Source organism: Hyperolius riggenbachi, chromosome 6 (genome assembly GCF_040937935.1).
Source record: "Hyperolius riggenbachi isolate aHypRig1 chromosome 6, aHypRig1.pri, whole genome shotgun sequence".
Classification (NCBI taxonomy): domain Eukaryota; kingdom Metazoa; phylum Chordata; class Amphibia; order Anura; family Hyperoliidae; genus Hyperolius; species Hyperolius riggenbachi.
The window spans coordinates 239,692,553-239,720,328 of NC_090651.1; the positions used below are offsets into that span (position 1 = coordinate 239,692,553).

The 27,776-nt window shown below is 42.5% G+C and overlaps 1 protein-coding gene across 3 annotated transcripts in view; it reads left to right on the forward strand.

Moving 5' to 3' along the window:
* The window catches only part of LOC137521396 (Golgi integral membrane protein 4-like), a 212,441-nt gene extending 184,803 nt beyond the window's left edge, over nucleotides 1-27,638 (forward strand). For all 3 annotated transcript variants that reach the window (XM_068240577.1, XM_068240579.1, XM_068240578.1), the window contains one exon: nucleotides 20,564-27,638. In XM_068240577.1, the coding sequence (XP_068096678.1) occupies nucleotides 20,564-20,668 (105 nt within the window). In that variant the 3' untranslated portion in view covers nucleotides 20,669-27,638. The remainder of the gene's footprint in view (nucleotides 1-20,563) is intronic.
* Nucleotides 27,639-27,776: the final 138 nt, after the last annotated feature.

A 27,776-nucleotide genomic window follows, 5' to 3' on the forward strand; every position in this document is an offset into this window, starting at 1 on the left:
CCTGCTGGGGACCTGTCCCCCTATTTGCTTTTGGGAAGTTTATCAACCAAAGGAGGGTGGTTGGGCACGTGGATCACACACACACACACACACACACACACACACACACACACACACACACACACACACACACACACACACACACACACACACACACACACACACACACACACACACACACACACACACACACACACACTAAACAACAAACTAGTATAGTGTGCTCTTTGATCCCCGTACATCCCTCTCTTTACCTGCTTATTGAGGGGGCAAATTGCTCATGCTATAGCAAAACAGCGTTCCTCTACAGCGCATATTCCTAAAACTGGTACCCAAATTATTTTATTAAATGATCGTTAATATTGACAGTAATTTTTACTGTAAAGGGGCCCATACACTGGTCAATTTTAGCCAACGATCTACGGCCGATTCGACAGTTTTGATCGAATCTGCTAGAATTCGATGCAGCAGAAAGCATGATCGTTTAGCAGACCGATCGAATTCCGAGTTCCGTCAGATTTCGATCGATTTGGTCATTCGGTCCGGACAGAAAATCTGGGTCGATCGGCTGCTGGCAGCCGATCGATGGCCCATAGGGTTGCATTGAATCGAATGGTGCAACACTGCATTTCGATCGAATTTCAATAGATTTCATTCTGAAATCTATTGAAATTCGATTCCTACTGTGTGGCACACATCAGATACATTCCTGTCAGATTCGACCTGATCGGCATCTGACAGAAATCTATCTGATGGTCGAATCTGCTGCAAATCTGTAAGTGTATGGCCACCTTAAGTGTCTTTGCATGGGGAGAGAGTAAAGTGATGACTAATCAGTGTACTGCTGCTTTGCACAGTAGAATCAGCCTGTGTTCTCTTGTCTGCTTTTGCTGAAGTGCACTACAGAAGAAAGAAGTCAGTATACAGCCTGCAGGGTTTGGCTGGACTGCCTAGATGTGTCTGAGTCACATGACAGGCTGGACATGTGACTCAAGCCTTTACAAACCTTTTTTTGGCATGACCAGCTTGTGTATAAACTGCATAGCACATGTACCTTAGATAACCTAATGTGCTAGTTGTTTCCTCACATGATCCTTTGGGGTGAGTCGCTTTAGATTTGAATGTAAAGCTTCACTGTGCACATTATCGTACATCAAAGCTGCTATTGCCTAACACGTCTCGTTTGAGGCACATAGCAGTTTCTGTGTGTGCTCAGAAGTGACAGCACACATCTGAGAAGGTTCCTCAGCTACGACCATCTCACTGTCTCATTGCAACAGAGGACAGCATCTGACATAAGCGTGCATGGGAGAGGTCATGATATGTATCACAGTACTTTGTGTAAAGGGCACAGACAACAAAGATATTAAAGGAAATATATAGTGTTACAGTTAGGTACATAACATTTGGACAGAAACCACTTCATGGTAGACTTGGTAGTCTTTATGGTAGACTTGGATGTCGATACACCTACCTCACTTGGTTGGTTGTTGTGAAGTGGTTTCTCAGCATGGAAATGATTCTGCAATCATCCATCACTGTTGTCTTCCATGGGTCTTTTTGCGTTGCTGAGTTCCCCAGTTCTTTCTTTCTCAGGATGTACCAAACTGTAGATTTTGCCACTCGTAATATTGTAGCAATGTCTTGGATGTTTTTTTTTTCAGTATTTACAGCTTTAGGATGGCTTCTTTCACCTGCATAGAGAGCTCCTTTGACAACCGGTTGTCTGTTCACAGCAAAATCTTCCACATGCAGGGACTACACCTCAAATCCACTCCAGGCCTTTTATCTACCTAATTGGTAATGACAGAACAATGGACTTGCCCACACCTGCCCATGAAATAGCCTTTGAGTCAATTGTCCAATTGTTTTGACCCCCTGAAATTGAAGGGGTTGTGTTAAAAATGCTTTAGGTGCCTCACATTTTTATGCAATCGTTTTGTTCACCCCAATAAATTAAAACTGAACGTCAGAATTTCAACTGCTTCAGACTTGTTTCATTTAAAATTCATTGTGGTAATGGACAGAAACAAAATTACAAAAGTTATCTCTGTCCAAATATTTATGGACTGAACTGTAACCAATAACATACGTCTTTCTTACAAGGGAGATAAAGATCATTATAAACAAAGTCGGGAACTGCGGCACTACTATGGCATTGATATACCGGGTTCCAGATATGACCCATGCATTACTTAAAGAAAACCTGTAACATAAAAAAGTGCCCCTGGGGGGTACTTACCTCGGGAGGGGGAAGCCTCTGGATCCTATTGAGGAGGAGGACAGGGGAAGCCTCGATAGGATCCAGAGGCTTCCCTCTCCTGAGGTAAGTACCCCCCAGAGGCACTTTTTTTTTGTTACAGGGTCTCTTTATTCCTGTTACTCCAAATAGTTTTGTGGGTACACATTTCAGATTGCAAGTAAACTTTTCAGATTAAACAGAAAACCTGAACATATTGGGGGCTGACAAGGCTAATATTACAGTAGAATCTCAGTTATCTGGCACCGAGATCGGCTGATGCCGGATAAGTGTGCTTTCTGGTTGCTTGAGACTCCATGTTAAAAATAGGCCCAGCTAACACAGTAATATACCCCACTCTATATACATACCATTAACTCTGTATTAAATGTTAAAATACAGTGATTAAAAGTATACTACCTTGGGGGAGCCGTGGACCCATTTAGTACAGCAGAGCCCACAAACACCCTAAGAAGTTGGCCTTCACCACGGTGAGAACTGCCGGCAATTAGTGCTGGTTGGTTAAGATTGCAGGTTAGTTGTGTTCCGGATAACTGGGACGTATTTAAATTTCAACCATGAGCAAAGCTATTCCCGTGCTCCTAGAAGGGTCTGCTGGGAGGTTAGGCCCTATGGCATCTATAGCTTCTTTTTGCTATACTTAGAACAAAAAACTAATAAGATAGTTGTGTTGAGTTTTGGTAGAACGCCTGGGTATTTATAATCTTTTTTCCCTTACGTTATTACTACTAGTGTGATCAAATGCTCATTTATTATAGCAAAGCATGCAAACTTATTAAGGCTCATGGTAAATATCGGGCTCAAAGAGAGCAACTTACCAGTGAGGCCTTTTACAATTTTTATATTATCTGATTATAGGATTGACAAAGGACTGATTGCTCTACTATGATCTGATATGCAGGTAGTGCATCAGTTATGTGTGTAATCCTGCCACACAGAGGCAATGGGAGGAAGGATGCAGGAGAAGGGTGCACAGTGCAGACTGAAGTATGGTGAAGTGTATGCAAACAGACAGCTGGGAGGGAGCAAAATCAGTGTTGGACTTTAACTGCATTATTGATTAGGGAGTTCTCTGAAGCTGATTTGACGCATTTATGTTACAAGTGCATGTGGGATGTACACACATTATGGTTTTTCTTCTGGTTCCCTTGTCTAGGCTCCAATACAGAGTGGTCATGGTGATTTAGTAGTGCAAGATTGTGTGAAAGGGGAGGTATATACAAACATTGGTAGGTTTCCTTCCACCTGGGCACTATCTGCAAGGAGCTTGTATGTTCTCCTCGTGTCTGCTTGGGTTTTATACGGGGCTCTCCGGTTTCCTCCCACATCCCAAAAGTATACAGGTAAGTTAATTGGGTTCCCCCTAAAGTGGCCCTAGACTATGATTCATGCACTGCATGATACATACATCGACATATGACTATGGTAGGGATTAGATTGTGAGCCCCTCTGAGGGACAGTTAGTGACAAGCCAATATTCTCTGTGCTGTGCTGCGGAAGATGACATGCTATATAAATACAAAATAATAATGATCGGCTTTTTTATTGCAGAGTTCCTGCTTTAAGTTCTCCTATTTTATTTGCCAAACAAGCTCAGTCTTGTAGATTTAAATGTTCAAAATGGTCTTCCCAAAAAACAAGCGCCCCTCTGGTTCTTGCAGCGCCTGATCTCAGTAATAGGTAGGATTGGATTATTAAGGAGGTTGCCAGAAAACATTCACTGAGCCAAGTTACCTTCACGCATCCCAGCCCAGGAAGATGAGGGCTTTGCTGTGATATTTTGCTCAGCGGAGGGAACAGCTGTGCAGCCTTGAATGTCTGGAGGGTTTAATAGAGCTATTGCTCCCAGAGATGCTGCTTCAGCTACTACAGATTAACTCTTCAATTATCCTGCAGGCTCACCTCACTGCTTTGTGAAATTGCAGTCACAAGTGTCCATTTCTAACTTAAACTACTTACCAGTCTTTCTCATCATTTTACCATAGCTTCCAACTGTCCCTCTTTTGTAGGGACAGTCCCTCTTTGGGAGTCCTGTCCCTCTGTCCCTCCTTACTCCTCATTGGTCCCTCTTTCAGGACTTTGTCCCTCTTTCTATGTAAATATAAATATCTGTCTACTAAAAAGTGTTAGTCATCTCAAAAAGTTGGGAGGTATGCTTTACTTTGGAGGTACTCTCCAGATCATTTTCAGATCTCAGGGATCTTCTGCATTGGTAAACAGTGAGGGGGTGGGATTGGATATAATTTGAAAGAGGCATGGTCTTTAAAAGTAGGTGTGGCTATTTTTTTTTTTTTATTATTATTGGAACAGCCTCTACTTAGCCTCCCATTCCATATACCTCTCTAACAGTGAGGCCATTTCATGCATCCCATTATAGAGCTCCTACAATTGGTGATCTGCTATTCTAGTGCCCCTTTTATAGTGCTCCCTATTATGGGTGCTAGCATAAAAGGGCTTCCTGTCATAGCTTTCACAATTAAAGTGCTCCTTCTTATATTCCCCAACCCACCACCACCACCTTGTAACTTAAATCTCTGGGCACCTGTTTATATTGTGCAGTCTTTATGGCTGTCTTCCATGCAGGTTTCATGCACGCCTGCTGAGAGTGAAGTTGAGTCCTGTGAGGAGATTTTCTTATACAAAACATGCAAGAATGCTTTTACCGTTCACTCTAAAGGTAGCCATACACTGGTCGATTTGCCATCAGATTTGACCAACAGATAGATCCCTCTCTGATCGAATTTGATCAGAGAGGAATCGTATGGCTGCCTTTACTACTGCAAACAGATTGTGAATCGATTTCAGCATGAAACCGTTCACAATCTGTGTAGCTGCCGCCGCCTGCCCGCCAGCTATACATTACCTGATTTGGCCGGCGCGACTCCCCCGGTCTCCGCTGTCTTCTTCTCCGCACTGGTCTCCGGTCCGGCTGGCTTGCTTCACTGAACTTCCTGTCCAGGGGAAGTTTAAACAGTAGAGGGCGCTCTACTGTTTAATCTTCCTGCCGGGACAGGAAGTTTAGTGAAGCTGCAGCCCTGGAGCCCGGAGCGGAGAAGAAGACAGTGGAGACCGGGGGAGTTGCACCGGCCGGAACAGGTAATGTATCTCCGCTGTATTGCGTCAGTCGTCGGGCATTCAAACGCCGCTATCGACGCACTCCCGACCCGCCAACGATCAAGAAAAATCTTCTGCACGGACGGATCGACGGGAACGATTGATTTCGGATGGAAATCGATCGTTCGGTCAGCGTTTGAGCAACGGTTTCACAGCAAATTCGCTCACAGTGATCGAATCTGCTGTATATGGGCGGGAAAATCGTTAGGTGTATGGGCCCCTTAATAAAGAATTGAGAGCAAACTGAATTGGAAAGTTTACTGTAGTTCAATTTTAAGGGAATGCTGCAGTGGTATTTTGAAATCAGCCAATAAACTAGCAATTCAAAAAGCAAGTTGATAATGCCACTTGTCATTGTCCTTTCACTGTAGCTTTTAGCTCCACCGCAATGTCTGTCTTATCTTCTTCCTGAGTTCTAAGCTGTCAGGATATTTTCTTCAGGCATTTATAGCAGAAGGAGTAATAGTAAAAGTAATCATTTTTTCAGGACATGTTTACATTTACGTTTTTTCTTTTTGTTTTGTTTTTTAGCACATCAGTTTAATAGCAAAGTCCTCGAACTTGGTGAATAAGTAGGCCCTATTTTTCTCTGGGACGCTATCTTACCCGTAGTCTACAAAGCTAGCATGTCAAACCAGTAGGTGGTGCTTTAGCAGAAATCACAGCTCGTTTATTATATTGTAAAGCTTGGTTAAAGGGACACTATGGCGAAAAATTGTAAAATGTAAAATATTTGCAAACCTAGACGAATAAGAAGTACATTTTTTCCAGAGTAAGATGAGCCATAAATTACTTTTCTCCTATGTTGCTGTCACTTGGAGGTATGCTTGGGATCATTGTCCTGTTGAAAGGTCCAACGTTTCCCAAGCCTCAGGTTTGTGATGGACTGCATCACATTTTCATCCAATATCTCCTGGTACTGAAGAGAGTTCATGGTACCTTGCACACACTGAAGCTTCCCTGTACTTGCAGAAGCAAAACAGCCCCAAAGCATTATTGACTCCCCGCCATGCTTCACAGTAGGCAAGGTGTTATTTTCTTCATAGGCCTTGTTCTTCCTCCTCCAAACATAGTGTTGATCCATGGGCCCAAACAGTTCTAATTTTGTTTCATCAGTCCACAGAACACTATCCCAAAACTTTTGTGGTTTGTCCACTTGGCTTTTGGCATACTGCAGTCGACTCTTCTTATTCTTTGGAGATAGCAAGGGGGTGCGCCTGGGAGTTCTGGCATGGAGGCCTTCATTACGCAGTGTGCGCCTTATTGTCTGAGCTGAAACTTCAGTACCCGCATCTGACTAATCTTTTTTCAGTTCCTCAGCAGTCACACGGGGACTTTTCTCCACTTTGTGCTTCAGGTAGTGCACAGCAGTCGAAGTCAGCATCTTCTTTCTGCCATGACCAGGTAGCGTTTCAACAGTGCCCTTTGCCTTGAATTTGCGAATGATGCATCCTATGGTGTCTCTTGGTATGTTTAACATCTTTGCAATATTCTTATAACCATTGCCCTTCTTGTGAAGAGAAATCACCTCTTCTCTTGTCTTCCTGCACCATTCTCTTGACTTCACGTTTGTAAACACACCAGTAAATGTCTAAAAGGAGCTGAATATCACAGTCATTTTCAATCTGCCTAATTGGTGCTTATTATGCTTGATTGCTGCTCGTTAACATCCACAGGTGTTTTCAATACCTGGTCGAAAACACTTGAATGAACCTCTGTTCCTAAGAGTGGTAGTCTTTAAAGTGGATCCGAGATGAACTTTTACTCATTGCATAATTGTGTTCCTTACCTATTGTTTATAGGGCATTCCTCAAGCCAAATACTTTTTTGTTTTAATATTCTAATTCCTTATAAACTAAAGAAGCCACGCCCACAGGTTTTCAGAGAGCCAAGGCACTTTCAGACAGTAGCAAGGGCTCATGGGAGCTCAGTCTGGGCAGGAGGAGGGGGAGGTATTACTAGCCAGAGATTTCAGAGGCAGAGGGAGGAGGAGGGGGATTAGGTTTTTTTGCTCAAGATGCAGATAAGCCTGCCACTGTGAAATGTTTACAAACAACATGGCTGCTGTCATTGTATCGCAGGAATAATCAATCATATTCTATTAAAGCTGTTTGCAGCTAGATTTGCTGTGTAAACTGTCTAAACTTTAGATAAGATATATAGACAAGTTACTTGTTATAGTTAGTTTTTCATCTCGGATCCGCTTTAAGGGGTTGAATAATTGTGTCAATAAATAAATCACAAACAAAAAAAAAATCTTTAATGCTGTATTACAAAAACAATTGATGTCATTTTAGTTGCATTTGGTTCTTTAAAAAGTCCTTGTAAGATTTCATTCTGAACACAATTACAAATGTACACTAAATTCCCTAAAACCCTTTACAGCATTGGGGGTTGAATAATTTTGAACACAACTGTAGGCCGTAAAGAAAAAAAAAAAAACCTTGCACTTGCAAAGCTTGCAACTCAAACCTGTAGATGGTGCTAAAGTTCACAGTTCAATTATTATATGTTATCATTACGGTTTATTTACAGTATATAGCGTCAGCATATTCTGCAGCGCTTTACAAAGCACAATAAGATCAGGGGAACATAGGTAACACCAAAAATCTACAGCAGAGTTTCAAGCAGCACAAGTACTGGTTGAACTCGATGGACGTATGTCTTTTTTTCAACCAAAATAACTATGTAACTAAGTATTGCAACAAAAACAGTTAACATTAGGAGGATGACATTGCCCTTGCGAACTTACAATCTCATCTGGTTATTATTATTATTATTTTTTTTAGAACAAAAGGGGAAAATAAAGCGCTGTGCACTCATTTCACTTTAAGTTATGGCCTCTGAGGTTGTCTTTGTAATCCTGGATCCTTATACCTTACTGACTTGGAATAATCTTGCAGCTAGTGGTGCATGGATTTACTGAGTTTACATATTGCTTGTTCTAGCTCAGTAACTTGCAAGGAAGTGACGCCAGGATCAATTTGACCATACTGGAATGAAGACCGTGTTTGAGAGTGACAGATCCCATAGTTGCATTCATAAAGATTCACTTAAAGGGCATTTCTACCATCTCTAATGCTTCCTGTATAGAAGAGAGATAAAGCAATTTACTGACAGAGGCTGATTACAATTTGAATAATGGAAGTGCTAACGAAATTGCCTCCTCAATATTTCATTGTGATTTCCTGTTGCTGCATATCCTGGGCATCTGCTTATGTCTGATTGATCAGATCAGTGGTGGTCTGTTCTCTGGCTGTTCCAGACAGTGACCTCTGCATTCACCAGTATAGCTGTCTCCATCAGATGTGCACAATGGTCATAACTGCCATTAAATCTCTTATTCTGAATACTCACCTCACGTGAAGGTCCCATGCCGACAAGCGCTCCCCGATCTATCTCCTTGCCAGCGGGTATATACGAGGTTGCACACGATGGGCACAAATCGATCTCGGTGCTTTGCGCGGGAGTCATCAGGGATCTTAAAGATCCAAACCACTGAGATGGCTGTTGTCGCTGCGTGTCACCAAAGGTCATTTGCATAATCGTGCCCCTGTCAGTCAACAGAAAAATTGTCAAAAAACGTGTAGTGGGTGGAACGAACCTTTATGCTAGCCATACACAGGACAATTTCAGAAGGATCTAACAATTGATATGCTTCGTGTTTCTGATTGTTTGAAAAGTAGTGTAAACCTTTCTTTCAGCTTATAGTTTTTGAGATCTTGGGCCCTTATTCAATTACTTTTTCTCATTCGTTATCTCCTAGGAAAAAAAAATTCAACTTCTGTTTGAAATACATTTTTAGCTCTTTGCAAATTAGTTGCATTAAAATTTGCAAATTAATAAGTACCAACAAGTTGGTGAAAAAGTACCGTTAGAATTATTCGGAGTACAGGTAGTCCCCGACTTACAAATGCCTGACTTACGAATGACCCGCTGATACGATACGAACGGCATAGATTCTGTGTTTCCATGGGAACAAGTAAAAAAAAAATTTCAAATGGTTTTTAAACTTGTATGATCAGGTACAGAGGGCAGAGATGAAACAGAGGGGGACACTGGAGGCACGGGGGGGGGGGGGGGGAGCACAGAGGAGGTACAGGGGACAGAGATGGCACAATGTTCCGACTTAAGAACAGATTCAGGTTAAGAACAAACCTACAGTCCCTATCTCGTTCGTTAACCGGGGACTACCTGTATTTCTTGCTTGTTAGTGGCTTAAAATGTATTTTAATGGTAAGATATAAAAATATCACCTAGGAGAATGTGAATTGAATAAGGGCCCCTATCTTATAGAAATTTCAAACCACATAGATCTTGACCCATGAAATAATCAATTATTTAAAGCAAAAATAAAGCAAGAGGGATATAGAGGCTGCTATATTTATTTCCTATTAAGCAATACCAGTTGCCTGGCTATCCTGCTGATCATCTGCCTCTAATGCTTGGCATACACGGGTAGATAGTTTATCAATCGAGCCGCTGATGGCTCGATTGATAATTTCTGACATGTCCGATCACCGCGCGGATCGATTCCCCACTCGATACCTGCAGGCGGACGATAGCGGAAGATAAGGAAGCGCCCGCGGGGACGAGCGGGAATCGATCCGGGCGGCCACGGGGACGTGCGGGGACGCGGCGGAAGTCGATCCGGCAGCTAATCGAGCCGCCGGATCTTACCGTTTATTCCCAGCATAATACTTTAAGCACTAGGCCCTGAACAAGCATGCAGCAGATCGGGTGTTTCTAACATTATTGTCAGATCTGACAAGATTAGCTGCATGTTTGTTACTGGTGGGATTCAGACACTACTGGAGCCAAACAGATCAGCAGGGCTGCCAAGCAACTGGTATTGTTAAAAAGGAAATAAATATGGCAGCCTCCATATTCTTTTCACTTCAGTTGTCCTTTTAAATATAGACAGAGCAGGTGTTCTACTAGAGCTGGTGTGCAAAAAAGCATTACTGTGTTGTATGTTATAAGCATTAGTTTACTTTCAAAACAAAATAGGATGTTAAATGCACCGGACTGCATATGTAACATGTCATAAATCTTCTATTTATTTACTGCACAGATCAGCTACACTGTGGGTGAATTCTTTTCGTCTGACAGACGTTTTGCCAGATCCGTCCTCCTGTATCTGGTTAGCATAAAGCTATGTACACACGCTGGTTTGATCTCAGCTGTGGCTGTCGATCAAGACGGTCTCAGCCTAGAATCGTGATTTAAACCAGCATGTGTACTGCGGCTGCACGATGTCGACTAAACATCCGTCATGCCAAATCTTTTAACGAACTCTGACGCCTGCGCTCTGCATGATCCCATTGTTCTCCACATTCCCTTACCCTTGGGAATCCGCTCCACAACTTGTCTCCCTCTGCCACTCTTCCTAGCAACGGATGCACCGCTAGCCTAGATGCTTATGACACACATGTACAGCATTGGCTATTGATCCCTGCTGGGTGACAGAGATCCCCCAAAGATTCACGCAGTGTGTAGTGGGCTTAAAGGAAATCTTAAGTGGAAAAAAAAGATCAGTTTAACTGGCCTTGGGCTACTTGCAGCCAACTTCCAAGACCCTCTAGCCAGCATTTGTGACCCCCTCAAAGCTAGCCGGCCATGCGCCCCCTTGTCGCTTCCCCGTGCACAGCAGTGTTCTGCGCATGCTACTGCACATGGTACTGCGCATGAGCAGAATGCTCCTAGTAACGGGAGTGCGGCCAGCATGCGCACAGCTCGCGGTCACGCATGTGCAGTAGCCTCCGATCGGCCAGCTTTGATGGGGTCGCCACTGCTGACTGGAGGGTCAGGAGGAACGGCACAGGATCACTGCAGGGGGCTGCAAGAAGCCCCAGGTAAGTTAAAATGATTTTTTCATCATAGTGGTGAAATCTATTCATGTTATTTGAACTGCAGAAGAGCTTGTGCTAATCAGTAGAGACAATAAAAATGCTGACATTAATTTAGTGCTTTTTCCTATAAGACTCACAGCCCTTGAGAGATGCAGTCACTAAGGCTGGTTTCAAACTGGAAACCAGCGTCTATGATGCGGTGCATCGCGCCTGATGCACCGTCCAAAACAGGCCTTCAGGAAACACTATGCTATTGCGCAGAGTTCCTAGTCTGGCCACCGGCCAAACAGGAAGTGACGTGTTTGCCGTCACTTCCTGCTTCGATTATGCGGAAGTGCACAGAAGCGTATTGGTAAGCTAATAAGCTTCCGCGCATGTGCGCAGCGATGTCATAGACTAACATGACTTCCGGGCCAATGCAGATTGCCTGAACTCGACACAGCACCACAGACTTAACGTAGTTCTTGACCTGCGTCAGGGATGCGGCAAAAATGTCACTCTGTCGCACTGCACAAGTATGAAAGTCTCCATAGACTTTCATTACCTGGCGGTGGGGTGCGGTAAAAATACCACACTTCCTCAGTGAGAAAGGGCCCTGAGGGTATGCTTAGTTGGTGTTAGGGAGGTAACTGATGCCAGAATTTGAACTCCTGTCTCCTGTGTGACGTGTGGTGCCATATGCAATTCACTTTTTCACCTGAGTTTTCTCCTAAGTGATATTTTTAAAATTAAAAGCATTTGAGAAAGACCATTGCGGTCGAAACGTTGCGCTTTGCCCTGTGACACTTGCAATAAAAAGGCAGACAGGCCTTAAATCCAGGTGGAGACCCAGCATCCTTTCTTTTTGTTGAAGTTACCCTGTGGAGGATGAGGGGATAAGCTGGTCGACTCCCTGGTGCATCAAGGTTTGGGTAGTAGTGTTGGGATTTCTCTATTTTGTTTGATATTTTCAAAATTGTCAAAATGCCTTTTAAAACACCAGCTAGCAAGAAAATAGTCAAAATAATTTTGATAGTACTTTTTCACCTACTTTTTAGCTCTTTTTCAGTTGCAAAGTGCGGAAAAGATATTTTAAATAGATGAAAAATTATCTCCTAGGTGAAAACTCAGGTGAAAATGTTAATTGCATATGGGCCGTGGTGTCTTTAACTAGTACACTATCCAGCTACCCCAGCTGATCAATATGCATACGGCTTGAAATTGGACCAATCACAATCATCCGTTACTGCAATTGACTGGTCCACTCCCAAGCCAAATTGCTTTGCATCAACATATCGTACGGCTGACCTTTATCAACCTCTGACCACTTCATCATGGGGGAATTATTTCTACATACATACTTTGAATTTAAGTCTTGGAATGCAGTCAGCTATGTTTGATTGTCTTCCTGAATGAGGTTGAGGTTACTCAGCGCATAATTATTTTTCTTTTTTTTTTTTTTTGTAACAATTTTTTATTTCAAAATTCAAAAAGAGATAATTCAGTACATATAAAAGTGCAAAAATAAAAAAAAACAGATCAACTTTGGTTCGGTCGCAGACCATGAAAAGTACAGAAAACACATCAAAATTGGCCCCAACACACGTGTGGCGCTTCAGTATTGCAACATCCATAATTATTTTTCTTCTACTACAAGCGTCAGCAATCATATACTGAAGTTTGTTTCCTATATCTAAGCTTTCCTTATGCACAGCCTGACCAAGGTATATACTCCTCTTTATTTTTGAACCGTAAATTACTATGAAAGCTTTCTTTTGTTCTGTGCTATTGTTAGAACAGTTCTATGTGTCATGCTACCAGCAGGCCCTGATGTTTAGCGGTGTATGCATCCTCTATGGCAAAAGCCCTGGTTTCCAAAATACATTATTAACTGTATCAGCCTCCCACTGGACTTTCGGAAGCCAATCCTGTGATGCTTTTCTTAAATGGCTATTACAAGCTGTTGTGTTTTGTTCAGAGCCTGAGCTGAGAATCTTTGCAGGATGTTATTATTCATAAAGGCGGTTATAAAGCCATACAATCTAATTGGGTAATGGGAAGAAAGCAGGGCTATATCCAAGGATTATAGAACCCCCAGCAACATTTGCAAAATGCATCCAATTTATTTATTTTTTTTCTTTTTGCTTACCACTTCCACTTACATATGGCAACTGGTATGATCCTCCTTACGTCACCAGATAAAGCCGAGAGAGAGATATAAGTGTTCTGATGGAGCATTCAAGGATTCTCCCTCTGAGCATTGCGTTCACATCCTTGGTCTTGCCTATCTTTAGGGTTCGTTTTACAGATACAAATACTTATCTCATAAGTTTAATTTCCCTTCAGGTTTGCTCTACAGTACATCCATCACACATTTAGCCTAGATAAACTAGTAATATGTGTAAGGTAAGAGGAGCCTCTGACCTTACCTTCTTTTAGTTGGGCCTCCGCCAGGATGAATTGTAGCCATCCTCACTGTGGCTGGGTGTTGACTTAGCTAGGTCAATAGAACCGGATGCGACATGTACAATGTATACTGAAGCAGCTAATTCTGATGTTTAGATGGTAAGCCTCTGGCAGCTCCCCACTCTCCTAGTGTTTCCAGCTTGATTATGCAATCTCACTGTTGGGCACCCCTCTGGTGGACTAGAACAGACTATTTTTACCAAAGACATTTGCATGATCTTGTTTTTTGTTGTGATAGTTTCTTGTATGTCCTACCTTGTATGTTAACTCCATTTATCTATTGTATAGTGCTGCTTAATATGTTGGCGCTTTATAAATACAATAAATAATTATAATTCAGGAAAATCGGAGGTAAAAATAAAATCTCTCTCCATTGACACCTGGCAAGCCCAGGACCTTCCCGATGATGGCTGCTACACACAGGCGTGCGAGAATGCACATGGGGTGGACAGAGCAGGCGCCCCTGAGCTCCCATTGGAGCTAAGAATTGGGGCTATAGTGGTAGCAAGGAAGGGAGGCTGGGCACAGTAAGGGGCCACACAATGTCTGAGATTCTGCAGTTGTGCATAACTTTTAACATTGGTCTCACCTAATGTTTACTTTAATGCCGAAATATATTTCCACCAGTCATTTGCTCCTCAAATCATCCTTGAACCACATAACCATGCAAAAAGCTGCTATGGTCTTAGCCATACATAAAAAAGTTATCTAACTCAAAATACCACACGTTTATAGTTATACTTTTCAGAGGCTGAAACGAGCAGTTGCCTTTTAAGACACTTTAAACTGTACATTGTAAAAAATAATGGATTTGACATGATCTGAAGGAGCTTTCAGCAAGGTAAGCCGGAATGCAGTTCAATGGATAAAAATAGTAATTTTATGTAATCACTATCTAGCATCATTAAAGTACCTCTAAGTGCATATCCCTGGAATGTGCAATATAATTGAGGGACATTACTGCCTGGATACTGTGAAGTTTTCTTGCTGCTTTGACCTGGCACTAGAGTTTATTTCTTTTTCTTATTTTTCTGTAAATGCATGGGTAGGAATAGTGCAGTAAGACCCTTAAAGTGTATCTCCACATTCATGGAGGGAAAAACTCCCCTCTAAGAGAACGATAGAAAAACTTATGTTACCAGTTGAGAGGAAGTGGTAACAAGGTGTGTCTCTACATGATCAACCCAAGACTCTAACCAGCATTTTAGGATTCTAATATCCCTTTAGTTGTAAACACTGCGTCTAGTTAAAAATGGCGCCGGCCAAAAAATGGCGCCCCCTTCTGCTTGATATATGTTTAAAACGATATTTGTTTTAAAGGTTAAAATAGTGCAGACCTTTTGAACGAAATTTATCGTTTTAAAACTTTTTTTTTTGTCCTGCCTGAACGATATTTATCGTTTTAACCCCTGCTTTGCTGCCGTTTGGAAAATATCTGGCCGCCGGCTTTAATGTTTAATAGCAAAGCCCCCTTAAAAGCTAAAAACACCAAATTTGCAGGGAATGTTAAGAAGAAAATTGTGAACAAGAGGAAAAAAAATCTTTCAAAAAGACCTTATAGTTTTTGAGAAAATCGATTTTGAATATTCTTCTTCTGACCGTGGGAAAATTAAATGCCCGCCGACTTTAGCGGTTAATAGCAAAGCCCCTTTAAATGCCAGAAACACCAAATGTGTAGGGAATGTTAAGAAAAATAGTGGGAACATGAAGAAAAAAAAATTGTTCAAAAAAGACCTTATAGTTTTTGAGAAAATTGATTTTAAATCTTCAAAGGAAATGTATCTATTTAAATCGCGTACTGACATTCCCGTGGAAACTTTTTCCGCCGACTTTAGCAGTTAATAGCAAAGTCCCCTTAAATCCTAGCAAGACCAAATTTGCAGGATATGTTAAAAAGATACTGGGAAACAATATTTAAAAAAAAAATTGAAAAATGTTATTTATTTATTTTTTTAAATTAAATTTTTTGGGTTATGTTCAGAGTGTGGGAAAAGTTTTGAAAAAAATGACGTGGGGTCCCCCCTCCCGAGCCTCTGTAACCTCTTGTCTCCCATGCAGGCTGGGATAGCCAGAATGCGGAGCCCCGGCCGACTGGGGCTTCGCACCCTGAGCTATACCAGCCTGCATGGTCCATGGTATGGGGGGGCTTCGGGGGGGAGGGGCGGCCAAGCCTTCCCCTCCCCCCCGGAGCCCTTGTCCAATCCATGGACAAGGGGCTCTTCCCCACCTCCGGTGCCCCAGGAGGAGGTGGGGGCGACGACTCCCTGGGGGGGGGGGTTCATGGTGGCATCTGTGAGTCCCCTTTAAGAAGGGGAACCCAGATGCCTGCCCCCCTCCCAGGAGAAATGAGTATAGGGGTGCAGGAGTACCCCTTACCCATTTCCATAAAGGGTTAAATGAAATAAAAACACAACCACGAGAAAAGTCCTTTAATGTTCTAAATTAACCAGAAATACTTACCTGTACCTTTAAGAAAAAAATCCCACGTCAATTAGGTCCCACGACAGTATCCTCTATCTTGCGACCTTCAGTTACATGTTGATTGAAGATCTCCGCTGCCCCGACGCCACACACGCCGCCTCCGCCGCACTGCTCTTAGCTATACTTAGTATAGCTAAGAGCAAAAAGCATCTTTAAATTTTAGCTCCAATGGTCCCCATTGGTTCCTTAACAGACCAATGGTGATCAGGACGATCCCCATTGGTCGATAAGGAACCAATGGGGAGCCTTGGAGCCAAAATTTAAAGATGCTTTTTGTTCTCAGCTATACTTAGTATAGCTGAGAGTTGCGTCTATGCATCTATATAGACGCATTAGCGCTAGCTGCCGCTGCCCTCCCTGCCTCCCCCCACCTGTCACCCTCACCCATGCTGGCACCCATGGGTGCATTGGGTGCCAGCATGGGTGAGGGTGACAGGTGGGGGGAGGCAGGGAGGGCAGCGGCAGCTAGCGCTAATGCGTCTATATAGACGCATAGACGCAACTCTCAGCTATACTTAGTATAGCTGAGAGCAGTGCGGCGGAGGCGGCGTGTGTGGCGTCGGGGCGGCGGAGATCTTCAATCAACATGTATCAGAAGATCGCAAGATAGAGGATACTGTCGTGGGACCTGATTGGCGTGGGATTTTTTTCTTAAAGGTACAGGTAAGTATTTCTGGTTAATTTAGAACATTAAAGGACTTTTCTCGTGGTTGTGTTTTTATTTCATTTAACCCTTTATGGAAATGGGTAAGGGGTACTCCTGCACCCCTATACTCATTTCTCCTGGGAGGGGGGGCAGGCATCTGGGTTCCCCTTCTTAAAGGGGACTCCCAGATGCCACCATGAACCCCCCCCCCAGGGAGTCGTCGCCCCCACCTCCTCCTGGGGCACCGGAGGTGGGGAAGAGCCCCTTGTCCATGGATTGGACAAGGGCTCCGGGGGGGAGGGGAAGGCTTGGCCGCCCCTCCCCCCCGAAGCCCCCCCATACCATGGACCATGCGGGCTGGTATAGCTCAGGGTGCGAAGCCCCAGTCGGCCGGGGCTCCGCATTCTGGCTATCCCAGCCTGCATGGGAGACAAGGGGTTACAGAGGCTCGGGAGGGGGGACCCCACGTCATTTTTTTCAAAACTTTTCCCACACTCTGAACATAACCCAAAAAATTTAATTTAAAAAAATAAATAAATAACATTTTTCAATTTTTTTTTAAATATTGTTTCCCAGTATCTTTTTAACATATCCTGCAAATTTGGTCTTGCTAGGATTTAAGGGGACTTTGCTATTAACTGCTAAAGTCGGCGGAAAAAGTTTCCACGAAATGTCAGTACGCGATTTAAATGGATACATTTCCTTTGAAGATTTAAAATCGATTTTCTCAAAAACTATAAGGTCTTTTTGAAAAAAAATTTTTTCTTCGTGTTCCCACTATTTTTCTTAACATTCCCTACACATTTGGTGTTTCTGGCATTTAAAGGGGCTTTGCTATTAACCGCTAAAGTCGGCGGGCGTTTAATTTTCCCACGGTCAGAAGAAGAATATTCAAAATCGATTTTCTCAAAAACTATAAGGTCTTTTTGAAAGATTTTTTTTTCCTCTTGTTCACAATATTCTTCTTAACATTCCCTGCAAATTTGGTGTTTTTAGCTTTTAAGGGGGCTTTGCTATTAAACATTAAAGCCGGCGGGCAGATATTTTCCAAACGGCAGCCAAGCAGGGGTTAAAACGATAAATATCGTTTGGGAGCAATACAAATATAAATATAAACGATAAATATCGTTTTTAAAGCCGGCGCCATTTTTTAGCTGTCAAAAACGAAAAATAACTAGTGATAATGGTTCTCTATGGGGCGCCGTTTTTTAACTACGATAACTGGCGCCATTTTTAACGAACCCCGTAAACACTCCCTATCAGTCTGTTGAGCCATTTACTGCTCCAGGCAATGAAATGTGTGTCAAACACAATGAGTACCAGATAGCTGCAGGTGCTAAATAACAGTGGGTACTAGTCAGGCAGCCTCTTGTGTGTCCCTGGTACTGGTATTGGACAGGCAGATATATGAAATCGCCGCCGGTATACTTGGGTGCAGGATACAGCCGATATATGGCTTATCCTGCTGCACAAGTTCCGGCAGCGTTAATTAATTACTGTTCCCCCTCCAGGTCCACGTGGATGGTGGGGAATGATGTAATTCTGCTTCCAGCTATTGCTGGCGGCCGAATTGCAGTGTTTTAAAAGTAACTTTAGCTCCGTCTTTTGATGACGCCAAAGTTACTCAGTGTGCGCCGCTATAGCCGTAATTCCTATTACGGTCTATGGTGGCGCCGGCTGCATCCAAATCTCCTGCGCTGGATTCAAAGTGCTCGCTGGACAGTGTCTGGTGGGTGTGGATGATGAATAGGAGAGCAGCAAAGGGTGGGATCTCTTCAACACTTACCTTCCCCTCCACCTCCTCTCTCCTACTGCAGGTGGCTTCTTTCTGAAGCTGCATCACCCCCCCCTCCCTCCCTGCTTCAAGCATGCAGAATGGGGGACAGTGACTGGAAGTGCAGCAGGACGCACGGGCTGTCGAGCTCCACCCATCCATACATTGGGGTTGAGTTTAAACAGTTAAAAAGAGGTTAAAAGGGGAGGCAGTTTACCTCTCCAGGTAGACACTAGCATAGTGTAGAGATTTATTCACACGATGGAAATTGGCAACGTCTTTCACAACATCTTTCGCGCTTCCTCAGGTTGTTATTGCCAATGAGTGCTCCTAGCTGCTAACTCTGCCCGACTGGCACTGGCTAAAGACCTGAGCAAGTGTCAACAAACCTGCATAATGAGTTGTATTTTTACACTGTACTAATAAACCTGTATCTCTGTATTGTGGTAGTGTCTTCCTGGAGAGGTACATCAACACCAACCTACCCCTTTTTTTTTAACCTGTCCTTAAATATTTCCTTTTGGGTGGGGGGGGTGGTTTCTCACCTTGTTATATTGTATTTGGGAGATCTACAAATAATTTATAATATCTGTTGGTGGACCACATTTACCACTATAACCAATATTGCATAATCAGGCATATATGCAAGGAAAAAACAGAAAACCAAAAAATACCAATGAACTTTTTCTTTTAATGTCCCAAACAAGTGCAGAAAAATATATATACACAGTCTTCAATCAATAGAAATGTCCACAGACAAAACACATCATGTGGTATGGTGCATATCAATAATTTATAGTAGAAAAGGCAACAACATCGATTTGTTTCGGGTCACAGACCCTTCTTCAGGCCTTTAAATACACAATGAATATCTGCACAAGGTAAATAGGGAAGTAAAGGCCCATACACACGTCGGATTTCCGCGAACGATGGGTCGTTTGAACGTTCCGTCGTTCGCCCGCTAAATCGGGCGTGTGTACAGACTATCGTTCGTTTGATAAGACGTGTGTATGGGCCTTAATCCTCATCTGGACATATATTAAGCCAGGTGATACCACCATCTGGTAAAACATAGGCAGGGCTGCATGGAAGAAGGACGCCAGGAAAAGATTATAAGATGATATGGAAATGGGCATGTCCAGCATCCGTTTAAAATGTTTAGATGTAATAGCAGGTAATAAGTGAGGGGGATAGAAGCTACAGTATGATCCACAGAAACGTATATTACTAAAAGAGGAATGGTGTGTTTCAGCACCCGGGTGTTGGTAATAAGTGAGAGGGCATGTTCCTGGGAACGCTAGAAGTTACAGTATGTTTCACAGAAACTTGTATTACAGAAAGAGTAATGGTGTGTCTCAGTGCCCGGGTGCAAGTAATAAGTGAGAGGGCATGTTCCTGGGAACGCTAGAAGTTACAGTATGTTTCACAGAAACTTGTATTACAGAAAGAGTAATGGTGTGTCTCAGTGCCCGGGTGCAGGTAATAAGTGAGGGAGCATGTTTCTGGGAGCTTTGGTAGCTACAGCTTGAATCCACAGAAAGAGGAATGGTATGTCTCAGTACCCAGTTACTAGTAATAGGTAAGGGGCATTTTCCTGGGAATGCAAAGCTCCAGTATGATCAACAGAAACATATATTACTAAAAGAGGAATAGTGTGTTTCAGTACCCGGGTGCTGGCAATAAGTGAGAGGGCATGTTCTTGGGAACGCTAGAAGCTACAGTATGATCCACAGAAACTTATATTACAGAAAGCGGAATGGTATGCCTTAGCAGTACATGGGTGCTGAATGGCGTTGAATGACAGATATGCAATTCAAGGTGAATTCCAGTGAATCTTGCAGAACCTTGGCAAGCTATCAGTGGCAATTTAAATACTGTAGATTGCTTGCTGAGTTCATACACACTCTAAACTGCTGCACTGTTTGTTTGTATGTCTTGTCAGTACTTTTTAACTTTTAGTCTCTGACATTCTGGATGTGTTTTGTTGGCAGGAGGAGCGGGCTGGTGAACTAGATAACGGTGATGACTTGGAGCTTCTGCAGGATGAAGGATTAGATAAAATGGATACAAGGAACAGAAGAGAAGGCTATTACTGATCATGGAAAACGAGACTTGGATTTAACAAGCAGAAGAACGACCAGATGCCACAAACCTTCTGCAGGCTATAGAGTAAATGTAATTCACCTATAGAGGATGCAGCAGATCAGCCTCTCCAGCTTCTGCCTGGAGCACCAATGTACTGATTCTATTCAAAAGGGCTGGAGTTGGACTTTTCATAGACAAAACTCTATCTGTGCTGGATTAGCTGCAAAACTTTTTTTCTCTTTTTTGTGACTATATATGAAGAAATGATCTATTTTTCATAACTCTTGGGCAGTTCATGCTGTCTCGTCCCCTTACAATTCTATTTCTTTTGAATTTCAGACTTCAAGGACATGAAGACTGGAGGCCTTTTTGGTGGTCTGAGTTTTTTCAGGCAGAGAAGATAGTGAGTTCTTTTTACATAAATAATCAATGTCCTTATGCTGTGTGGGGCTTGATACTAATGCATTTGTGGATTGTATGTTAAAGGATCAGTCCACATAAAGCTTAATATGGTTTTGGTTGAATGTTGGTAGGATGAATCATTAATGGCTTCTTGTGTCTCTGAGGATCCTTCTGCTCCCTCTATTCTAAAGTATTGATCATTCATATACTGTAAATAAAAACTCCATCGAAGAGGAGGAGACTTGGGTGAGCTCGCCAGGGAATTTGTGAGCACAGAAAGAAATGCAGCAAGGCCATCGTGACATCCACTGACATGTCCGGTCCACCTAGAACTATATTTCAGATTTAAAAAGACATATTGGTGATAGAAGGGTTTAAAGAGAACCCGAGACGAAGCATGGGTTTGGAAACACATACTTAAGGAGAGGTAAGCCTCTAGAGCCTCCAGAAGCTTCCCACCCTGTCTTGTGGTCCTGCACCGCTGCCCGAGGTCCTTCAGCTCAGCTTACTGCACAGGCGCAGCTGTACTCACGCAGAGTACAGCCGCACTCGTGATTGAAGAGAAAAAAAACGGCCCCAATCAGTTTACTGACAAGCTCTTGTTAGTAATCTTTGGAGGGTCCACAAGTAGCAACAGGAGACTGGAGGACACCGTGGGAAGCCTGTATAGGACCCAGAGGCTTCCTTCTTCTTAGGCAAGTATATGATTTTGTACCCTAGCTTCGTCTCAGGTACACTTTAACCACTAAACGACCCCCTCATGCCAATAAGCGTAAAGTTCCGGGAGAGTTGTTCTGGGGATCGCACGCACGCTAATTGGCACGCATCCCTGCTTGAGTGACGGAGCTCCACTCCGTCATCCATCCCCAAGCAGCGATCGCCGATAGGAGACTGTTAGATGGAAAAACCGCCGTCTATTTACATTGTACAGCCATGGCACTCGGCTGTCCCCTTGGGAGGCTCAGAGAGCGATCAGCTCTCATAGGCTGATGCCTATGTGTGCTGATCTCTGTGATTGATGTACCAATTTAATCAAAATTAAATTAAAAAAAAAACAAAGCCCTGCAGCTGTGATCAGAGCCCACCAATAGAAAGCTTTGTTGGTGGGCAGAAAAGGGGGGTTTCATTTGTGTGCTTAGTTGTACGGCTGTGCAGCAACCCGACAAAGCTGCACAGCACTGTATTGTAAAAAAAATAGCCTGGTCGCTAGGGGGTTGTAAGCCTACGGTCCTTAAGAGGTTAAAGTGGATCTGAAGTTTGTCCACTTTGATAGGGATACATACTGTATATACAGTACATACTATGCAGCCTTACCACTTTCATTATGCTAATAGTTTTAGCTGACGTCACTTCCTGCAACGCCGTCCACTTACAATACAGTGAGCGGCGTTGCAGGAAGTGACGTCAGTGGAGCGCTTGCTGGAATGCAGAAAAGGTGAGTGATCCCCGCCCGTTGCCTCTTAATCTATACACTGGTACTTAACTATTTACAGCTGGAGGGGAGCGCAGATCGGGGGATCCAGGCAAGGGAGGGAGGATCCGACCCCCCCCCCCCCTCCCCACGGCTAGGCCCAATACCCCCTTTCTGCCCGCTACTCCTCCAGCTCGGCGGGCGGCCCCCCACCCACCTACAGGCGGGTGTGGTCTCCCCAGATGTGCCGCCTGAGGCAAATGTTTCACCCAGTCCCTCTTTGAGAACCATATCCCTCTGTTCCTCTTTCTTCCTCATTTGTCCCTCTTTCAGGACTGATGTACAGATCTGTGTAACTATATGTATTTTTCTACTGAAAAAAATCTGTTTAATTGACTCTAAACTTGATTCCCATCATTTAAATTGATATATTTCTTATTTTCAAATGTTAATATGAAGGAAAATAAACCAGGATACAAAGGACCCGTGTGGTTTGAATTATAAAACACATTTTTCATATGAAATCTTTATGGTATGAGTGACTAAGGGTGTGGCGGGGCGGAGATTAAAAGTCCCTCTTTCTTATCTAAAAAAAGTTGGGCAGTATGGGGACAGTTTCATAAATCCGACAAATAATTAATTATTGTGGACTCACTTCATATGTACATTTAGGCTTTGCAGGATGGCTTCACTTTTGTTGGCTTTAAACGGTATATCTAATTTTGTTGCAAAATTGATTTACATAATTCCAACATAAGCCACTGTGTAAATTTAATGTAATTGAGAATTACATTTTCATTTCATCCGTTACCCTGCAATGATCTTCTGTAATTCACAGGAAGTTTTACTCTCAATTCCTTTGCAGCCATGGCAGTAGTACATGGTTTGTTGTACAGAATAACCCCAATCTCTGTTCTCCTACAAAAGTACAGGAAGTGACATCGTTGCATTCCCCACACAGCTGAGTTGTTCCTGAGATAAGTTGTGCACATCTTTGGGGATGTATAGATGCCTTATTTCGCCTTCAACAAACCTGAGACTGATCAACTGATTGCAGCAGGCCAACACTCCCATTTAGTTTGAAAATCTTTGCCATGGCTGAAAGATGCCATACACAGTACAATCCAATTTTGTTTTGATAAAACAATCCCTTTCATAATATAATCAAGTCGATTATAAACAGAAATACGCATTTTCCTTTCATCAAAATGTTATTACTACTCTTAAATTAAGTAAAACCTTACTGTATATTATACACATTCAAATTAAAGTTCCCAGGTCAAATCCATTGTCCATGGCTTGCAGGGGGAGGTAAGGAGTTTTATGCTGTTTTACTTTACAGGACGAAGAATGAGATTTGTTCTTGGCTAGTGAATCTCGGTAGCAGAGGCTACATAGGCAGCGGAACCTTCCAGGAGATATAAGAACCTGAAACATTCAATCCACCAACATTCATCTATGCCTTGACTCAGTGTTTGTGTGAACTGAACCTTGGGGGAAGAAATCCAGATTTAACAAGAAAAGGCATTTTATAGTTCCTAATTGTAGGTGGGGGAGGAGCTTATACTCGAACAACAGGTTTTCTTATAGACCCATTCCAGACACAAATGTTTCTTAGTTATGTATAGCTGCTCAGTGGCCAGGCTTTGCCTATGTACAGACTCGTATAAGCATCTTGATTCTTATGTCATATAAAGCACTTTTAGGGCTCAGCCACACTAGAAGCGCTTTCTGAGCTCTTTTTAAAAATGGCTCCCATTCACTTTCATTAAAATTGCGGTAAAAATCGTTGTGACTGCACGATCGTGTAGCCAAAGAATCTCTGTGATTTTTACTGCGATTTTTATGAATTATTCAATCCCAAGCGCTCAGAAAAGCGCTTATAGTGTGGCTGAGCCCTAAAAGTACCTGGTCAGGAGCACCTCCTTCAGCTATTTCCTGCAGCACAGAATGCCACAGCTACAAATAGCTTTGTCTGTAATGTATTCCCTTGCAGTATAAACGGCACAAAAATGCCAAGCCCCTAATCTTGCAGGTCACTCCTTCAGCCCTGCTACTTCGGGTTACATGCCCCTAGTTATAGAACTGAATTTTGTGCTGCGGAAGCCTCATTTCCCAAACGGATAACATTTTGTGCATTCTGACTAACCTCACCTGTCAGATGGTTAAGACCAGCCCCAAGAGTTGAGACCTGGAATGATATAAAGTTAGTGGGAACTGAGTTGTATGTCTGTATCCATCCTTCTACATTACTGACAGCTCTACAATATTAAGTATTTGTTGCCATCCATGACGTCTAGTTTTACGAATTTTCTCACATCATTTATGATTGTTGAATTTATACTCTTGGCTGCTAGACAGTTTCTTAACATCAATCCTGTGTGCAGTGACACTGGCCTCTGCAAATGGCCACTCCCAGATGCTTCTTGAAATCTCAGTAGGCCCACAGAGATACATTATGTTGCTTTTTGACATGCGATTTAGCATTTTGGCAAAAAGCATGCATTTCTCCCACACTTTCATTACGCTTCCATGGGTGAGCACTACTGGGAGTGGTCTACATTTTTTTTAAGACACACAGGGTAATCCGTCCAGTTTAGAATAAGGTGTGGTCACACTCCACTCTCCCAGCATGTATGTCATAGAAGATATCACAGTCTGAGCTCAAAGCAGGACAGACAAAAGTGACTGACGCGTTTCCACTCTCTGAAACGCGTCAGACATTTTTGTCTGTCCTGCTTTGATCATTAATAAAGAATAGAGTTTTTATTTGAGCTGTTGTTTTGCAGATTTGCTTCTACTGTCTGGGTGAGAAGAAGCAGAGGCTTGCACCTATTTTATGTCATATGATCATAATTATTGCAAAAGCGTTGACATAAAAAGGAAGCCGAGGTGTGAGACCTATGAAAGCTGCCATATTTAATTAATTTTAAACAATACAAGTTGCCTGGCAGTCCTGCTGATCTTTCTGGTCAATACGGTCTAAATCACACACCAGAAACAAGCATGCAGCTAATCGTGTCAGATTTTTCATTGACCTCTGATCTGCATGCTTGTTCAGGGTCTATGGCTTAAAATATTAGAGGCAGAGGATAAGCAGGACAGCCAAGCAATGTGCATTATTGTAAAGAAAATAAACATGTCAGCCTCCATATCCCTGTCACCTCTAGTTCCCTTTAAGAGATGAAACAAGTTTGATTACTGCGTGATAAAATCACATCATCTATGTATTGCCGTTCGCTAAACTTGTGCTTTTATGGGATTATTTGACCCACTCTCCAAGTATAGCAGTATTTTAAAGTTCTAGAACCTTTTTAAATTGAGATCATTTCTGCATAAAATTGACTTAAAACATACAATATCTCTTTTTTTTTCTCTCTATTGGCTACATTCACTATGTGAAAACTTTTTACGTGTAATTTTTGTAAAACATTCGCATCTGTTCTTGTTGATTGTCCACATTACATTCATCTTAAAGCGGACCCAAACCAAACTTTTTTTTTTAATTAAAAATATTGAGTTGCACCACTCTGACACATATAAAGATAAATAAACACTCCTTCAAACCTATGATCATTTCAGTGCATGCTTTTCACCCTTCTCTTTTCATAGCTAGGGTTATACTGGGGGCAGCCATTAGCAATTCCTCCATTGCCGGACACCATCTACTCCACCAGTTTGCCGGAAAAATCCCGGCAATATGAAAGGAAGGGAGGGGTTCCTCCAATAAATGTAAAATATTTTATATGTGTCATCATGCAGCTGAAAAAAGGCTGCTATTTATTATTATAATTTAGAAAATAGATTTTATTTCTGAAATCTTGGATTTTTAATTTGGGTCCACTTTAACTGAGCAGAAAATGGCACATGGTGTCCAGAAAACAGCACACTGCATATTATTTTCCATGAACATTGGATGATTAATTTTCATTGACCATTTTAAAAAAGGAACGCTGGGGAATGCCGGGATGCTGCACAATTATTTGTTATATATTGGTTTAGGGGTAGTCTTTTACCCTTGATTGATATGCAGCAGCTCCTGCATAGAGCTCATTCAGGCTCGGGATTACCGCTCTGAGCTGTGGATTTCCATCCCAAATCTGACTCGGGATTATCGCTAAGGTTGAGGGTTACTTAAGTCAAATTAAAAAATCCGTTCACCTTACCTGGGGCTTCTTGCAGTCCCCTGGATTTCTTCTGTGCCTATGTCGCCCGTCCAAGTCCCTCCGGTAAGCAGCAGTGACCTCAGCAAAGCTGTAATGATTTACGTGTATTGGGAATGCACAGAACACTCCCAGCCCTGAGAGCGTGATTAGGAGGCGCTTGGCTGGCCCGCTTTGTGGATGTCGACGCTGCTTACCGGAGAGACTAGGACGGACGTCGTGGGTAAAGGATAACTCCAGGGGGCTGCAAGAAGCCCCAGGTAAGTTAAATAGATTTTTGAATTGAAGAAACAAATAGGATAGAGTAATAGAAAGGTACTCATCAATCAACTACTCGAAAATCAAAAATAGTTAAAACATTTTTGAATTTGACATTAGATTTAATTTAAGTTGATGGAAGGTTGAGGTTTCTGCTCTTTAGATAGGGCCCCACCACATTACTTTCAACACATTACTTTCCCCTCCAAATGAAATGATAATTCTACACGTTTACATTCTTTGACCACACAAAATGCAAAAACAGATAATTTCACACAGTAATAGGTGAACAAGCATAATCCTTTGTGCTGATTTGTTGAACGGAGTTCCTCTTCTATTGTTTTAGGGCTTGCGTGAGAGAAGATTAATGTTATAGATCATATTTATGCAGAAATATTAAACATATAAGCACTGCTGTATATATAGACTGTCGGAGCTCCTCTTAACTATGAGGTGACCTTGGTGTCAGTTGATAAGCGGTGACTGAATGATGCATCGTTTTTTCCTGTACATCCACAAATTGCATTATGTGAAGCCAGAGTAGGGAATATGAGCCGTAGGCTATACGTCTGCTCAGTTACTGTGTACAAGATGTAGCACAGACCGTCCAGCATCATTTCCACTGAAAGAAAATCTGTAGCACTCAGGCAGAGGTTATATCTTCACCTGCCCTCATGTAAACCGAAAGGTTGCACACTGACAGAAGTATATCATGAATTATCCAACCATTAAATCAATTTCTTTTAATTGTGGTCTGTTTGAGTCCTTTTTAAGGTTTTAGAGAAGCCTGCATGGCTCAAAAATGTGACCGTTCTTGTGAATGAAAATGTTCTGCTACCTCAAGCAGCCGATTAGCTTTAAGTAGTCGTAGCCAGAGGGGAACTT